At 39.0% G+C, this 19062-nt stretch overlaps 2 protein-coding genes across 2 annotated transcripts; both read right to left on the bottom strand.

The window, feature by feature from the left end:
* Positions 1 to 200: 200 nt before the first annotated feature.
* Positions 201 to 8395, bottom strand: LOC111468553 (adagio protein 1). The gene is made up of 2 exons (XM_023113800.1): positions 7863 to 8395; positions 201 to 2436 (listed from the first exon to the last, which is right to left on the bottom strand). The coding sequence occupies exons 1-2, from the start codon at positions 8087 to 8089 to the stop codon at positions 828 to 830; spliced, it is 1836 nt and encodes a 611-aa protein (XP_022969568.1). The 5' UTR covers positions 8090 to 8395; the 3' UTR covers positions 201 to 827.
* Positions 8396 to 11359: 2964 nt separating this feature from the next.
* On the bottom strand, positions 11360 to 14310 carry LOC111468552 (pentatricopeptide repeat-containing protein At2g18940, chloroplastic-like). The gene has a single exon (XM_023113799.1). It carries the CDS (start codon positions 14135 to 14137, stop codon positions 11627 to 11629), a length of 2511 nt encoding a protein of 836 aa, XP_022969567.1. The 5' UTR covers positions 14138 to 14310; the 3' UTR covers positions 11360 to 11626.
* Positions 14311 to 19062: the final 4752 nt, after the last annotated feature.

The following is a 19062-nucleotide window of genomic DNA, read 5'->3' as shown; positions in this document are numbered from 1 at the left end:
AAAATAGATATTTAATGTTAAAAATGATTTTTCGTGTATGAAATTTCATGACACAATATAAAAAAGTTTTTAAAAAGAAAATCTACCCATGAAACAATTAGGGAAAATATAGATTCAACGTAGACACATCTATATCGGATTTAATAGCTGATCGATATGAAAAACGATTAAAATGAATGTTTTGGTTAGAAAGTTTAGAAGAGGGGTGATGATTGTGAGTTGTATAGAGAAAAGGTAGATAAAATCTCGATTACAGGTAGAAAAAGGTAGGTAAAAAAGCAAGTTATATAAATAAGATAAGCAGAGTGTTGTTGTTGTTGTTGTGGTTGTTGTTGTTGTTGTTGTTGTTGTTACTTTACTTTTACAGCTTCTTCCTTCTGAATCTTCTTTGTTGAGGTCACGAATAGAAGAAGATGGCCAAGCTGAGTACAAAGTTATTACAGACAAGACATGATCGACATGGACTCACTCACTCAATCCCTCTTTCTTCCAAATCCCTATAGAATCTGAATTGGACCAAAACATTCTTCTTATAACAATAAGAATATGATCATTGAAACCTATCATCTCTCTATCAACTTAATCTAACCCCCTACTACTTACTATGGAAGAAGAACAAGAATATACTTCATACACAGATCACACGAACCGCTATCCACTCGCTCGTTTCAACCTGAATTTAAAGTTTTATTCTGAGTCAGAACAATTCCTTCCTTACAAGAATATGATGCAGCACTTTTGGAACATACATTTTTAATACAGAGTCCTGACCAGACCAACAACATTTCTGCCAATCTTCTCAATTCATCTCTCTTTCATTCATCAGTTCAGATCACAGAACTTGCCAATGATAGCTCATGAAGCTCACTTAGCATCCACTCCTCTCCAGTTTGACCTCCCAGGACTATTGCTCTTGATCCCCCTACCACGCATGTGCTGTGTCCCCATGCGAACCTCGGAGGCCGTCCAGGTACTTTCAATATCCTCCATGTCGGTTTCTCTTCTGTTGGGTCCAGCAGGTAAAGCTGTGATGCTGAGTGAAGACCCGCAACTGACCCGCCAAAGATCAGTATTCTTCCACCTGGGAGGCTCACAGCAACATGGTCCAGTCTAGGCGGAGGTGCTACCCCTCCTGGGTTTCCAGCACCCGGTACTCCGCTTCCAGTTACGCATCTCCAACAAGGTTCCTCCTCACTTAAGTCCATTGTGAAGACGTCGCTTGATCGAAACCGAAGAGGTCCACTTTTTGCTAAACCCCCAAACATCAAAATCTTCCGCCCACCATACACAGATAACGTGTGCCCCAACCGAGAGGGAGGAGTCCAAGATACAGGTATCTCCCTCCATATGGGTTTCTCCATTGAGAGGTCAAGCAGAAAGGTATCACTAAGGAGTACTCCAGAATCTGCACATCCACCGGAGACTATCAATTTCGTGCCATCGAGAGTGCAGGAGCTATGCCATGATCTAGGAAGCGGAGGAGCCAATCCAGATATTTCACGCCAGGCAGGAGGATTTGCGTCCAAATCCAACAAGAAAACATCATTAAGCAAGCCCTGTCTTCCACAACCTCCAAAGACGACTAAATGAGAACCATTTACACAAGAAAGAGTATGACCCCATCTCCCAGGAGGTGGAGAACTAACTTGAACATGCTGCCATTCTGGTTTACTAGAATTTAAATCAAGTACAAAGGTATCGTTCATCGGTTGCATATTAACACCCTCCCCACCGAATAGTACAATTCTATTACCAACTGCACACGCACTAAAGTTGCATCGTGAGGGTTCAACAGATCCCCCAACGGTCAGCTTCCTCCAGGCAGCAGCTTCAAGAGTTGTCAATTCTCTCGCTAACCGGCCCCAGCCAAGAGTTTTTGCACCAGGCACGGTCTCTAGAACACGTGTTGTTTCGCTACCCCAGGCATTTTGGCAGACCATTCTCCAGAGATCCTCATTCTTTGTCAGTTCATAAAACCGCCTACAAACAGATCCCACCGATGCAATATCTCTGGGCGTCAACCGTGAGAGTATTTTCAAGGATATCACCTCATCACTTAATTGAAAAATACCACATACACCACGACAAATATTTCGGTCGCCAACAGATGTAACGCGAAAAGATGAAAGGCCAGAACGAAACCTATCAGACGATTTCGCTAATTCCTTTGTTGTAGAACTGGTCACAGGTCCCAGATCAATATCTGCTTCAGTGAAGAATTGGATACCAATAACATGAGTTACTGTTTCATCATCTCCATAGATAGGTGTTAACCTCAACTTATTCATCAATGGGGTTCCCTCTTTCCTAAAGTTCAACAACTCTCCTTGAAATTCAGTGCCATCCTCTAGACATCTTCTGATTTCTGAAACCACGGAAGAGTCGACCAGTGGATGCCTTCTTTTTGCAAATGGACCTCTACATTGCAAGAATCGACTGCAAGAACGTCCCAAATGTGTTAATAATCAAGTATCTAGTGTATAATATGTATGAATAGAAAAAATCACCATGGTTAGTAACGATAAAATACAGGCAGACGGAGAAATCTTTCCTCCAGGCCTTCCTACTAACAAAAATGAAAAATTTTGTCCACACAAGATATCCTTGAATCCACTTTCTCCACCTTCCATCACATCCTTAGGAGGATGGCATCAAAGAAAACACTATCACCATCACAAAGCACACTTAGGTTCAACTTGAAGACTACCCGCCCTTCCCTTTTTTCTTCTTCCACTCATCAACCAACTCATTAGCAATTTTTTTTTTTTTTTTTGTATTTGCAATTAATAGAAACGTTATGGAAGAAGTCTTGAAACTAGATCAAGGGTCCATCCAAGAGGTAGAATCAAAGTAGATTACAAGTGTTTTGAAAAAACCAGTTCCAAAAGCCATCAAACCCAGGGCTTCTCCAACAACAAGATCTAAGGATGGTAACAAGAATGTCATCTTCAGAATAAAAAAATAAAAAAAAAATAAAAAAAAATTACACCTAAGCCAAAGAAAAAAGATAAACCAAGCCATCTGTAATGATCTTGAATAAACTTATTGCGGGTAGAAAATTCTAGACCAAGCCCTTAGTTCTAATGAGGTTATTGAGAATTTGAGAGCCTTGAGGACTCTTAGGCAGGGATGTCATCTTTCTCCTTTTCTCTTCCAGATCAAAGTGGACATTCTTAGTAGGATAATTTTCAGGGGGGGAAGGCTTGATGGTTGTATCCTTGAGAGTTTTGAGATTGGAAAGGGTAAGGTGTCTTTATCTCATCTTCAGATTGCCAATAATACTATCTTTTTTCTACTTGGGAAAGGAAGAATCGTTCCTCAATCTAAATCACATTTCATCATTTTCTGAAGCTATGTCTAGGCTTAAGATCAACAGTGGTAAGTGTCAAATTTTGGTTTTGATTTATGACCCCAGAGGTGACTCTTATTCGTTCTATCTTGATTGGCATATTGATCTACTTTTTGTCCATGTTTAGAGTCCCAAGTACTGTTACTAAGACTTTAAAAAAAGCTTATAATGGGTCTTTTGTGGGAGGGGTCAAAGAAGGGAAAGGGTACCTTATGAGGTGGGAGGTGGTGGCGAAGCCCGTGGAACATGGGGGCTAGAGTACCACTTAAGAGCACAAAACAAGGCCTCGTTGGCTAAATGGTTGTGATGCCTCCCCTATGAGTCTAGCATCTAGTTGTACAAATTATCATGAGCAAAGATGATCCTCATCCTTTTGAGTGTTTTTTTTTGTTTTTTGTTTTGATAAGAGACAATTTCATTGATGATTGAAATTTACAAAAGGGATGTATAATCCATGGTGTTTACAAAAGATCTTCCCAATTTGCAATGAGGGAGGTATAACTATCGGAAGCAAAAAATATTAGAAAGTTTACCACATAAATTTACAGAAGGGATCTGTAACTATCCTTTTGAGTGTATGCCAGGTGGGGTTAAAGAAACTTATGAAAATCCTTGGAAAAATATTTCCAATGAGCTTCCCTTTTTCAGATAAGAAATGATTTGTCATTAAACAAGAGAAAAGAAATAACCTAATCGTTGTAGGTGATGAGAAGGGTACTTATTTATGGAGGATAAGTGGGCTTAGGATTGATGTCTTAGCTCTATGTTTCCTTACTTCTATATCATCTCTTTGCTATGAGAAATTATTCGTTTGCAGATGAGAAATCATTTTGGAAGTTCATTCTTTGTCATTGGAGTTCCTTCATCTATTCTTGATAGGAAAACGATGGATCTTGTGTGATATGAACCAAGGCATCTCAATCATACAACATGAACTTCAAGGAAGTTGTGAAGAATATTGTCTAAATTACCACAAGATAAGGCCAAGTTTCATCAAAGTTGAACCAAGTTCCAATTAATGTCATATTAAGAAGAATCAAGCTTATGCTTTATTTATGCAACAAAGGCTTCAAGATATTTCAAGTGGGATTTTATGTAAATCTAGATTTATGGTATTTCATTAATATATTTTAAGTTTTAAGACTTTTTATTTACTTTTAGGTTAAATTTACCTAGTGGCTAATTATGGTCATAAAGTATGAGGGTTACAAACTCTTGAAATGCCTCATGGAAAGTTAAGGGTTTCATATTGAGGCTATATAAAGCCATGTATGTTATCTTTGTAAGATAGACTTTGAAAATATAGTAAAAATAGCATTTAGAAAGGGCTAAGTTTCTTTGTAATTCTATGTAGTCTAGGTTGCAGGCTTAGAATCATTCAAGTTTGACTTGATCAATCTTGTTTGTGGAGTGATTCAAATCTCAAACAAGTGTTCTTGCCTTGAGATATTCCATCAACAAGGTAATATGAATCTTACTATCCCTTGGGGTGATTCCTTATCGTTTTGAGATTTTTAAATATATTTAGATCTAAATGTCTTATTCTTCAATATGGTTGTTAAATCAAATTCTGAATAGTTGCAAATTATTTGGAATGAAATCAACTTGATTTGGGGGTTTTAGCATTTGTGAACTAAGGGTTTGCATATCCAAAGCGTTTATGAGGTTCTTAGATTTAACTAGCAAGATTACCATATCATGTGGCTTTTTTATCCTTGATCGAGGAGTTTGAGATTAGTTGAGAGAGCATAGATGCTCATCTGGTGAATCTCTCCTTATAGCGTGTTTGCCTTAACCTCATTGTGGAAGGTAAAATTTTCAAGAATGTTCTAGCGTATGGCGCATGAGTGGTGATTTGGTTGTTTGGGTCTATAGGCTAGATGCTCGGGTATTGAACTACTGGCACCAACTGCTCCTCATTGACGTGTCCAAAGAAAGATTTTTCAAGAAGGTTAAATTCTTCCCATGACATCTCATTCATGAAAGCGTTAACACCTTTGATTAATTATCAAGAAAGTTGTCTAGTTTGATAGGTTGTTTTGTTGCAATCTTTGTCAGGGATGACAAAGACCTTGATAATATTCTTTGGAACTAGGACTTTTCTCAGTCAATTTGGTGTTGCATCTCCGAGCCATTTGGCTTTCCATTTGCTAGACATAGGGTCACAAAGAGATGATCAAAGAGTTCCTTCTCCATCTACCCTTTTAAGAGAATGGGAGGTTTGAATGGCAAGTTGGTGATTGTGTCAATCAAGTGGGTCAACCCTAGACTCTTTGAAATTCAATATCCAATCATTAAAGACCCATTTAATGCATTTTATTCAACTCTTTGTACAATGTACTGTTACATTTGCACAAATTACAATTACATCATGACTTCACAACTCTTTTGCCTTTGCCTAGATTTGGGGTTCTCCCGCTTTTTATGCAATCCATTCGATAAAGTATCTTTCCAGTAAAAATAATCTCCACGAACTTCGAAGTATTGACGATCCCAGATTAAACGAGACAAATACAGTCCATCCTTCAGAGGGCCACTATACACTAGATCTTCAAAATACTTTTTCTTTTCCAACTAAAAGCAGCTTCTCAGAATCATAGGAACCGTAAGAATTCATCTTTGACAGCCTCAAAAGCAGTTAAAATACCTACCACAGTGCTGCCCAAGCACAACTATAACAATATGCCTAATCGTTTTCCAAGAATACTGCCATAATACAAAATCATATGGGTGGTGCTTCCTAATACCTCAAAAGAAACGCCCAACCGTCTAAATTTTAGGAAATTGAAAAAAAATTGCAGCAAAAGATCTATGTAATATGCTTCTTACTGTCGATGCAAACCGAATCTTTGGCATTTGGTTTACCATATAAGCAAGAACATTTTGAAAATTTCCAATATTCCAGATCCTCTATCAAGTCGACGGGAAAAAAGGAAACACTAGATTAGATTTCTTAGTGGAAATTAGAATACGAACATATAAGAACACCAAGGTCATTCTTTTATACCTCATAAAATAGAAAATGATGAAACAACTTAATAAAAGTTGAAGAATATGGATGGAAAGGCACGAGGTGATTTCTTAAGAAACTTGCACTATTTTCATGGCTCCTTCCAAAGTCAATCAGTTCATGATTTGAGAACAAAATATCCATGGTTGTCAGAATGCCATTTTATTTATGACAGTTCTACTCTACTTGTAAATAAGTTTCCATTGTCATAAGCAAAAGGTGACAAGATGGCTTATCTACCCCCGAACACTAGTGAATGCCCTCCATTGACATCAACACCATATCTCAGAGACCTACTCAGCAACGAGGGTTATTTTGATAATGAACCAAGGAGTTTGAATTGGGTTTCTTGGCAATCTCTCTCCCTTTCTCTCTCATTGGTTCCATCGAACATCAGCCTAAAACTTCCTCCCTTGCGTGTTTGGTGGTTGCTGACCTTCGGATAGGAGCACCACGTTTGGGTTTCACGAGTTGCAACAATGTGGTGGGTTTCTCCTTCAATTTTCAAGTATTATGCTCCGACAACAAAGAGAATATCCACTCTACTTTTGCAGTACGTTCACGAATTCAAACACGGTACAGCAAGTGTTTTGGGCTTTGTTGGCAGGTTTTCGTAGTCTATGAACACCACTAAGCCTATATGAGTTCGATTAAGTTTTAGGCTCGAGTTCTATTTGAATTTTGTTGGTAGACAGATTTGAAAAAAAAAAAAATGATTTTTGAGGTCTAATGGCGGCCAAGAATCTTCTTAATAGGCGCTATTAATTATTTGAAAACCCAAGGTAAGTGATCTTACTGTAGGAACACCTTCCTAGTCTACATAAGTTGCATCACTGGTTCTTGTATGTGGAACTTCATGCATATGTGTACTCATAACACCTTCCTAGTCTACATACGTTGCATCACTGATTTTTGTGCATGGAACTTCATGCATATGTGTGCTCGTAAAAGTCATGAAATATTGAAACAAATTCCTTTTTTCCCTATGAGACTTGGCTAAGCTGATGCATATCCCTGAACTCTACGTACATGAAGGTGATATACGTAGAGTTGGACGGATCGATGCACGAAGATGATGCATACCAAGAGAGGCCTAAGGCGCTCATTTCGTTTAAAGAGCTTCTATTGTTAATTAATTCAATCGTGACCGAATTTTCAAAGGTCGTCCTAGCATGCACGAGGTAGCGATCCCAGTCAAGTAACAGCTATGTTTTAGAAGGCTTTAGAAGTGGGCTCCTAACACAAATTATCCATAGAAACTAGATGCAAAGATGCAGAAAGTTGCCCAGATATTAACCAGAGAACATACTACGGATTCCAACAACCTGCTCATCAGCTATAAACACAGACCAAAAACTTGCCACTCCATCCAACATCAAGCTAACTAGGCAACTAAAGAATAAATTTCTCTAAGTTTTCGTAAATAAACTAATTGAACCCCTAAATAAGCCCCAAAATTAGAACATAAAGTAGCAGTGAATCAAAATTTGAGAAGAAACTAACCAATTGCGACCGAGAACTTCCTCCGCCCGATATCCAGTAACCCTTTCGAAGACGGTGTTGACATAAATGATGGGATGGTCAGGTTCAAGAGAATCGGTGACGACGAAGCCACATGGGGCAGTTTGGAACAAGTTCTCAACAGGGAAAGGAAGAGGGCCGCCATCGTTGAGAAGGAAGCCCTCGTCGTCGTCGTCGGCGCTCAGATCCGAATTGCTGTCCCACTCCATTTTGGTTTGTTCCAAAACCCAGAAACTGTGTTCAACCCATTCAGATATATGGAATCAGGCAGAAAAGGCAGAAGAAATCACGGCGATGAGAGGGCTTAAAACAGGGTTTTAGGAGGAGAAGGAAGAATTAGGGCGGGGGGAAGAGTGGAAAACCGAATTTTGCAGAGATTTTGGGTTGGTTTCGTATTGTGAGGGAGGGATAGGGGAAGAGAAAACTGGGTGGTTAAGGCTTGAAGGAAAGGAATGGGGAGACGATTGTGGGTAAGGGGGGGGGAGGCTTAGGCGGAGTAGAGGAGGCGGGAGGTGGGCTTGGCTTGTCTTGGCTTGGCTTGGCTTGGCTGAGTCGGGTTTGGGCGTATTGAGCTTTAGGTGTACGCTAAGTGTTGTTACATTAAGAGAGAAAAGGAAGGCATTTTTGTTGCTTCTTTCGTTTTCCATCTCTTGGTAGCCTCGTGGTCCTCTTCTTCCACTGCCACTCTTTTTGTGTGAAAATACTTACCCTACGTCCCCTCCTTATTCTCTTCCAACCATTATTATACCTCTCGCTCTCCCTTAAATAATAACAGCTACCTTCGTGAATATATAGTTCTCTTTATCTCTTTCTGTATATATATCTAGTATATTGTGTTACAGCTCGAATATGATAGTATTCTTTCTATATATATATATAGTGTATAGTGGACAGCTCAAACATGATAGGACTCTCTCTATATATAGTGTATAGTGTCACAGCTTAATGAGATTCTCACTCTATATCATGTATAGTGTCATAGCTTAATGGGACTCTCTCTCTATATATATAGTGTATAATGTCACTGTTTAATGGGTCTCTCTCTCTCTCTCTCTCGATATATATAATGTATAGTGTTACCGCTCGATGGGACTCTCTCTCTATATATACAATGTATAGTGTTATAGTTGGAACGTGATCGGTCTCTCTCTCTCTCTATATATATATACATACACACTGTATAGTATTAAGCTAGAATGTGATAGGAATCTCTCTCTCTCTTTATATATATATAGTGTATAGTATTACCACTAGAATATGATAAGTCTCTCTATTTATATATTTATTTATTGAGATAGTACTATCACATTCGAGTAATAATACTATACGCTATAGAGAGAGAGTTCCATTAGGCTGTAACCCTGTACATTATATATAGTGTATAGTGTTACGATGGAAATCTCTCTCTATATATATACATATACATACTATATAGTGTTAAGTTAGAACGTGATAGGAATTTCTCTCTCTCTACATATATATATAGTGTGTATAATAGCATTACAGCTTGAACATGATGGGACCTCTCTCTATATATAGTGTATGCTATTATACACACTATATATATATGTATAGTGTTACAGCTAGAACGTTTGTATATTATAAATAAAGTTTATCTCGCATTAATAATGACTACGATCGATTTATAAAGGAAATGGTTATTAAAAAATTCAAATTTGTTGTATAATTCGAGAAAAAATATTGAAATCGACCAAAAAAAATCTTTTTTTTGGCCCACTCAAAAACCCGAAAAAGGTTTTGTAGGTCAAAGAAAATCCAAGTAAAACGTGTCTGATTCCCACATTCCCATAAGCTCGGTTTAGCTCAACTCATTCGATTGGTCGAGGTGGGCTTGCTTTCAAGCATCTTGGCTAAATAGTTTCTTTACTTGGGTTCTACCTCGCCTGGATTTTGCATGTGACACTCGAGTAAAGAAAAGTACATGAATGAACCGAAACCACATCCAAATGAGAACGATCCTAAGGATAAGATGACTAAGAAAGATTTAAAAAAATTGAAAATCACTATATATACCAACAAGGGTACATTTCTTTTCTAGTGCCTCAATCATAGGAACTTTACAATTTTATGTTGGGTGACCTTCTAGGAATTTTCTTATGATGCATATATGAATGAAAATAAATCATGTTGGTATGTGAGGATAATTTTCACTCAAGTGAGAAGTAGATAACGTGACCATGTTGCAGGGGATATTGATCTCATTGAAGATAAGGTCGTTCCTATAAGACCACCTCATCTCAACGACCACCTCGACAGAGCTTAGATCTAGCAAGTAACTACATCAACTATGTGAGGCAATATAAGATAATGAGTGGGGTACGGACATGAAAGCTGAAGGCTCAAAGTGCACATCACTACCAACAGATCATACAAAAGGAATCAAATACTACAGAAAAGAAAAGAAAAAAAAAAAAAAAAAAAGACGATTTGACGGACAAGTTGGGCTTGGGCTGCGAAGTCTATTCTGGCCCAAGATCCAAGGCCCACCTCATGTTTGGCCCATTTCCAAAGCCCCATTTATGGCTTTTCATTTTTGGGGAGTAAAAACAAAATATATAAATTAAGATCCATTTTAAGTATTAGAAAATTGGTTAAATTACAAATTTAAATTTAACCCTTAAACAAACAGGCCCATGAACTTTAATTTATTTATAATAAGCCCCTAAACTAAGTTCAACTTTCCTTTCCGCACTAAAGATACAAACAAACACATTTTAAGAGTCTCTCTTTGTGAAATCTCACATCAGTTAGGGTGGAAAACGAAATATTATTTATAAAGGTGTAAAAACCTCTCTCTAAGACGCGTTTTAAAAACCTTGAGGGAAAGCCCGAGGAAAAGTCCAAAGAGGACAATATCTGATAGTGGTAGAGTTGGGCTATTGCAAATAGAATTAGAGCTAGACACTAGGCAATGTGTCAGTGAGAAGACTAAGCCCCAAAGGGGAGTGGACACAAGAAGGTGTGCCAGAAAGAATGTTGAACCCCGAAGGGGGTGGATTGGGGGTCCCACGATTGAAGAAGGGAACGAGTGTCAACGAGGATGCTGAGCCCTGATTGTGAGATCCCATATCGGTTGGGAGAGGAGAACGAAACATTCTTTATAAGGGTGCGGAAACCTCTCCTTAGCAGACGCATTTTAAAAACCTTGAGCGGAAGACCGAAAGGAAAAGTCCAAAGAGGACAATATCTGCTAGTGGTGGGATTGAGTTTCTCTCTAGCAGAGGCATTTTAAAAACCCTGAGGGGAAGCACGAAAGGAAAAACCCAAAAAAGACAATATCTGCTAGCGGTAGGCATGAGCCATTACACTATTGTACGTTCCCCAAAAAAAACATCCTTATTGTACTTCTCTATACTTTTATTTGAAAATGAACTTGAACGAGTCTATGGTGAATCCTCAGATTGCTCCTCGCCTTTTAAGGTTAAATATTTAAAGAGTAGAGATCAAAAGAACAAAGAGGTCCAGAAATAAGTTTATTATATACCAGCAGATTGCTACAGCCTACAACCATAATTTATGTTCATAGAAACTGAGACTGCTGCAAAACTTGACAAAGATGAATCCATAATAACTCATATAGTCTCCTATCAGAACCATCCAGAGACTAATCAGAAATAAATTATGAATGAGCTGGTAAGGTGTTTAATGTTTTGTAATGTTATATATCTACATTGAACTTCTCTATAAATGAACAAAGAATTGAGCAGCAGGAATACCTGGAGAGATCAAGAGTTCATCAGCTCCCTTATATGGGAAGCGAGCCTTCGAGTGGAATGTTGGTCGAACGAATCATCGATGTTCTTGATCCGGGACACGAAATCCATAGCATCTTGGTATTTTCTTGCTTTACAATAACCATCCACTGCAATCTTGTAGGTAAGTTCATTGGGTCTGCAATTGTTCTGTATCATGTAGTTAATGACTTCATCTACCTCTGTAAACATTCCGCGTCCTGCATAGCCCGACACGAAAGTGTTGTAGGTGAATATGCAAGGACGAATCCCCCGAGCTGTCATCTCAGACATAATTCTAATGGCTTCTTGCATGAGTCCTTGTCTGCAGAAGCCTTTGATTACTGTGTTGTACGACACGAGATCGGGTTTTTCGCCAGATTTTATAAGTCCCGAGAGGATTTCTTCTGCTTTCCAGCATTCTCCTCTCCGTGCATACATATTCATTAAGCTATTGTAGGTGACAAGATCCGGTTGCAGTCCAGCTTCACGAATCAAGTGCAACATCTCGTGGGCCCTTTCGTACATGTTATTTTTAGCGAAAATCGATAGCATAGAGTTGAATATAACCATATCAGGCTTGTATCCATTCTTGATCAACTCCTCAAATGCCCTTTCCATTCCTTTAACAGCTCTGCACTTGGAGTTTGCAAGAATGAGTGTTCTCAAAAGAACCCAGCTGGGGAAGATATGACCATCATAAATGTCTTTCTCAATCCTCTCTAATCCTCTCACATTTCCCCCCTTTGCATAGCAATGGAGCATCGATGAGAATGACGTTTCATTCGGTTTGAATCCTTTGTTCCTCATATCCAGAAACACAGATTCCGCGGCTTTCCAATCTCCTCGTTGAGCCAAAGCGATCAGAAGCGCGTTGTAAGTTGTAACACATGGTGTGAATCCAGCTTTAATCATCTCACCATACACCTTCGCTGCATCAATCTCCGACCCACAACGGCCATACGCGCTGATTAATGTGTTAAATGTGTCTCTACCTGGGTTGAAACCACAATTTTTCATCTCCCTAAGAACATGGTTCACAAACTTGTGCTTCCCCTTATCACCACACACGGCAAGCATCGTGTTCCATGTTATTCGGTTTGGAGAACATCCATTTATTCTCATATCACCGAGTATCTTTATCATTTCCTCCAACCGTGACTTCTTTCCCAGCAATGCAAGAATAGAATTATACGTGCACACATTTGGAACACATCCCGATCGCTTCATCTGGTCAAATAACTGCAATGCCTTCATCTCCTTGCCTGCCCTACCATAGGCATTAATGACAGTAGTATATGTCACAGCATTCGGCATCACGCCCTTGCGTGTCATTGTTTCAATGACAGAAGCTCCTTCCTCGTGGAATCCAGCCCGAACATAAGCAGCTACAAGCTCATTGTAAGTAACAGAGTCTGGGTTGCAATTATTATCTTCCATTTCTTTCAAGATGTTTAAAGCCTCTGAGTAGATTCCTGCTTTTCCAAACACTTGAAGTAGGGCATTGTAAGTGACAGTTCCTGGCTCATAACCACTTGACTTCAATCCAACAAAGAACTCTTTGGCTTCATTTAGAAGACCCTCTCTTCCACAAGCAGATATCACGGTACTACAAGTGAATTCATCAAATTTCAAGCCGTCACTTCTCATTTCATCCAACAATCCTAAAATCTTATCCCAAGAGCGACCCATTTTCCCATAAACATCAAGCATGACATTGTAAGTAACCAAACTTGGAGATAGCCCACAGTCCTTCATTCGCTCAAACATGGCAATGGCTTGCTTATACTTACCACTGCGAGAATAAGCATGAAGAATGGAGGTGCAAGCTCGAACATCAAGCGAGTATTTATCAATGGGAATTTCGTCGAACACCTTGAGTGCAGTTGAATATTTCGATTCTCTTCCAAGAATTTTTATCATAAGTTCAAAAGCTTTATTATCTAATTTCACATCGACAGAGCCAGAGCTCGACACAATCCATTCAAACAACACAATAGCTCTCTCACTATTACCCGAATGATCTAGCGCTTTCAACAGACTCACCAAATCAATTTCAAGCAACTCAAACTTCACAGAATCAAAAAAATCATTCAAGCTATCAAAAGGCTGTTCAACGATTGAATTAAGTAACCACATACCCTTTTTGTAGAGAAATTGAGGAGGCCCATCTCGAATTTCCTCGTCATTGTACAACACGGGTTTCTTCATCTGAGGCCGTTCTCGCTGTTTCTTGTTCGAATCCACGGAAATTCGAAGCGAAGGCAAATGGGGAACATTCTTTTGCGCAACATTTGCAGGTTTGAGCTTGTGAGCACTGTCATTGGGCGGCAGGGACAGTTGAAGAAGATGCTGAAGAAGGGTATCGATCGGAGGTGAGGAAGAGGGCAGCGAGGGAGGCGGAGGAGGTGGAAGAGTTGTCGAATTGAACCGCAAAGTTTCAGCTGGTTGATTGGGTCTACTCACTGGAAGTGGAGATTTGTTGGGGAAGATAGCGCCTTCCATTTGAGGTTCGAGCTTCAAGAAGCAATAAAAGTGGCGAAATTGAGCTCGATTATTGACGGAGAGGAAGAACGAGGCGACTAATTTCACAGAGTGAAAGGCTTAGCTGATGCATTTGAAGAAGGAACGGTTGGCCTTCATTTGAAGAAGATGGCATATAGCCATTTCAGGGGAAGATTGACATTTCAAGCCACATATAACTTATTTGATCTTTTTACTGGATAAAGTGATGAGCCAAAGAAAGGAGTTTTTTCTTTTTTCTTTTTTTCTTTTTGTCAGAGAAAAAGCCATTAATTAAGAATTTTAACTTATGAATGGTAACTACTCGTGCCCAAGATTCGGATCATGATTCGGAATCCAGATTCGACACCGGATGGTCCCAGCATTCTCGATTCTTAAGAGTAAAAATTATCCACACAGACCAACACAACCATAAGACAACTAACTCGGGGCATGTATGGTGTCACAATCGCACTCTTGATAGCAGCGGACTTGCGATTGTGCGACACTCACTTTCCAACGACAAGTGAGCTAAGCCAATTCGTTCTTGCGTCGCACGGTCAAGCGACGTATGCTCGAGCCTCTGCCCTCAGTTTTAAGAAAAGGTTTTAGAAAACGAGAGCAGAGAGATTTTCGAAAGAGATGTTATATAAGCAAGCAAGAGAGAAATAACAACGAATCACTATATATAATCTTGGGTGGGGAGAAGTTGACACGTATCCCACTATAGTACATTCTGAGGAATTTCATGCTGGCAGGCCTAGACATGATATTTCTAAAACGTCATACTTCCTAGAAATACAAAAGTAAAACACTAGAATATGAAAAGACATAAATGGTTTGACTTGTCATGGGCATGCGGTCATGGGCAACACGCCTCGGACGAGCATGACCGTGACACATGGCTCATGTTCCCCCTTGATTGCCTGTGAGAGGAATTGACTTTGCACATGTTGCTTATAGGCCTGAGCGTTTCATGTCTTTTTTGAGTCGCTTTAGGTTATCACGATCCGATTTTCAATACTTCGACAAATCAAACCGTGATGAAAAGGAGAACACAAAATTAGAAATAAATAAAAAATAATAATTAAAAATACGTAAAAATTTCACATGATTTAAAATCTAAAATACATACAAAATTGTATTGTTCTAGTTATTTACAAATGGAGAAAGGGTGTCGGAAAAAAAAATCAGTACAAACGACAACCCAAAAGAGGTAGAAAATAACATTGACGTCGTGGATCGACATCCCCCTATGACAGCAGCTCTCGAGCACCTACCCACCTTGATCGGTACCTAAAAAAGAAAAGAGAAGATGAGTGAGTATAAAAACTCGGTAAGTAGTCTACTGTAAGCTCTCATCGCATCCTAAACCTAATATGTTTCCACTTGTCATAGGGTGCTAAGAAGTTCGGCCTAGTTCACGTATCCCCTGAATGTTACCTCACACCACAGTGGTATCTATCATGAGCTAATTTATTTGTGTAGTCCTTTATCTTCTCCTAGAGTGGGTTTCCTCCACACAATAGTAGCTCCTCAATATACTACTTATTTAGTCTATCGTTTACTCTCAGACAGATTTGTTATACACACAATAGTATATCCTCAATCAACTACCTGTGTAGTCCCTCGTCCCCATCTCAAGGTGGGTTATCATACATACAGTAGCAATTTCTCATGTATCCCACTTAAGTAGTCCATCGTCCCCTCTCAAGGCGGGTTATCATACATACACTGGTAGCTTATCATATCGTCTACTCGTATAATTCGTCGACTTCTATTTAGGCGAGTTATACTCTACATGCACTAGCGGGTCTTCGGGTCACTATTTATGTAATCTCTCGTCCCTCATCGGGGCGGGTTATATCTTACACACATAGTGACTCCCCAAATAGTTCCATTCACATTATCATCGATCTTATGTCTTCTCATAGTTCCTCTTGGGTATCATGGAGATATATTAGGTTCTAAGGTGTCGAGGCAGATTAGGTCACAACAAACATTTTCAAGTCGTGGGGTTAGCTCCTTGTCGCTATGCCAAATCTTAGGCTACACATAGGTCTCTGATTGTCGCTCACGATCCCAAAGTGCTCGGCGTACTAAAAATGTTTTGACTTAAGATGTTGTATAACCACTTTGGTTTTGTCGCCGTACTCACTCTGATACATGCAGGCTTTACTAAGGAGATATTCTATTGATCACCTAGTACACAAAAAACATGATCTAAACGTTTATGCAAGTTTAATAAAGGAATATTCCTATTGATCCCGTAAGCACAAACGTCCATCTAGCACCCATAGGGCAGATCACAATATTACCATCCTCCATAAACATTTAATAGACGTGCATCATCTATTCTTATACAAGGGTATTTTCGTAATTTTTCTTTACATACATGCACACCGGTTCAAATTTGCTTATTTAAGTTCTAAACATGCATATCCTAACCACCAAATGTAAGATAAGCTCCCATGCTAGCATGTCCTAGTCATTTCTACAGGTATTACTTGCCTAGAGCCTATGTGTGGCTACTTACCAAGATGAAGCATGTCCTACAAGTATTATTTTTTCTACAATTTTATTTCATATTTTTTTTAGGTTCTCGAGGTCATTCCGAGCATTTCTTTCTTCTATAGTATTCCCAAACTCAACCTCTAATGTCTTCAATAAAATCTTGGAAGTTTGACCATTAAATGGAAAATTCAAGAAAATTAGTTTTCAATGGGGTTCGTGCGTCACAAGTTCTCCCTTCCTTAAAAGTTGCTTACACCTAACTCTAAGATAGGTTAGCCTCGTATTCACTATTCTTGATTGAACACCGCGCCATTCCCATGCTTGTTTTGTAAGCACCACCTTGAGTTTCTTAACTTTTAGGTCTTCTGAATCTCGGCCTTTTACGGCGTGGTACGACCACGTAGGTTCTAAGGTTTCTAATTCTAGCATAAATGTTCATCAATTATTTCCATCATACATGAACGCGTATCATTAGGGTCAACCAGTAAAAGGTTTAACAATTAGGGATAAGGAGAGTACCTATTACTACTATTCAAGTTCATCGTCCTCCCCGGCGCTCTGCATCCGCCCTGGTTTTGTTGCGCAAGCAGGTTGGCATCCTGGTTCCTCTGGTGGGTAGACTCAGCCACCTTGTGGCCTTACTTGCCACATCTGAAACGCGCCCTTGTCCTCGCCAAACACCCACCCTCGTGATAGCGGTTGCACTTTGGGCATTCAATTCTGCCATCACCATGACCCTACTCATGGTTGTCGAGATGTCCAAATCGACTACGATCATTTCTAGTAGCATTCCTGTTCCACAGGAGTTTGGGCGACAGTAGCAATCTGAACGGTCTATGCTTGCTTACCCTTGTACATGTGCATGTCCATCAAGATAAAGATCTACATGGCTATAACAAAAAATTCACCCAAAATTTTATAGCGATTTCCTCTCTAACCTCTCTTACTTTCATCATGCATTGCATTGCATAGTTTATGAGTCACATCAAATATTTCTATAACCGCCTTTGAGAGAGTTGTGGTGTGTTAAAGATTTTTTTATTGTATTGTGGGAAAATAGTTGTGAGTACTTCAAATGGTAAATTACTCTTTGAGAGATCTATGGTGTGTTACTACCAAATTCAAATACTTGTACCGGTTTGGTCCTGCACCGTGGAAAAGATTGAGTTTGCTCTTGAACTCGTAAAAAGAGCGGTGGAGTAGTTTGGCTCTATCCGTGGAAAGAGTCGAGAAAGTTCCTTATTCAAATTCCCAGTTGTGGTTAAATGTTAGTAGTGGTTCTTACATTCCAATAAAATTTGTTAATAGTATTGAGGTGTCTACATTAGAGGAGAAATTTGATGAACATGATATGAAATTGTTGGTTCTCTCATGATACATAAGATTACCATGAAAGGGCACTAGAGGAAGAATCCAAAAAGAAAAAAAAGTATAGCACTAAAGTCGACTCCGAAGATGAGGAAGTCCTTGATGAAGATGATGTCGCCTACTTCACACGAAAGTATAAAAATTTTATTAAAAAGAAGAAACAATTCAAGAAATATTTTACCAACCAAAAAGAGTCAAAAGGTGAAAAGAGCAAAAACGATGAGGTAATATGTTATGAATGTAAAAAGCCGTGTCATATAAGAACAGATTGTCCTCTCCTCAAATCATCTAATAAATTCAAGAAGAAAACAATGAAGGCTACTTGGGATGATAGTGATGAAAGTGTAAGTGGGAGTGATGAAGAAGTAGCAAATTTTTGCTTCATGGCTCATAGTGACAAAGAGGATGAACAATTTAAATCTTTCAAGTAATTCTTAAATATATTTCTTCTGACAAATAAAGTTACCTGCGGGAGTTTGAGTAACTTCTACTCCAAGAAAATATCTTATCAAACCAAGATCTGTCATTTCAAATTTCTTCATCATGCTCTTCTTAAAAAATTCAAACATTTATTCATTATTGTCAATAAATATTAAATCGTCAACATATAAGCAAAGAATGATAATGTTACCTCCCTTTTCAGTTTTCACATACAACGTATGTTCATACGGGCATTTAGTGAATCTCATCTTTTCAAAATGAGAATCAATGCGACTGTACCATGCCCTCGGAGCTTGCTTCAAACCGTACAAAGCTTTCTTCAACTTGTATACTTTTTCCTCTTTGCCTTTTTGAACAAAACCTTCTGATTGCTCCACATATACCTCTTCTTGAAGCTCTCCATGCAAGAAGGCCGATTTCACATCAAGTTGATAAATAGGCCAAGATTTCTGTGCTGCAATAGAAATTATGAGTCTGATAGTATCTTGACGTGCCACTGGTGCAAATACCTCCTTATAATCAATTCCATACTTCTGCTTTTATCCTTTTGCAACGAGCCGCGCCTTGTACTTATCCACCTCACCGTTTTCATTCAACTTGGTTTT

The sequence above is a fragment of the Cucurbita maxima genome, unplaced genomic scaffold (genome assembly GCF_002738345.1).
Source record: "Cucurbita maxima cultivar Rimu unplaced genomic scaffold, Cmax_1.0 Cma_Scf00037, whole genome shotgun sequence".
NCBI lineage: Eukaryota > Viridiplantae > Streptophyta > Magnoliopsida > Cucurbitales > Cucurbitaceae > Cucurbita > Cucurbita maxima.
The sequence above is the reverse complement of the archived record's forward strand: the minus strand, read 5'-3'. Positions and strand labels throughout refer to the sequence as shown.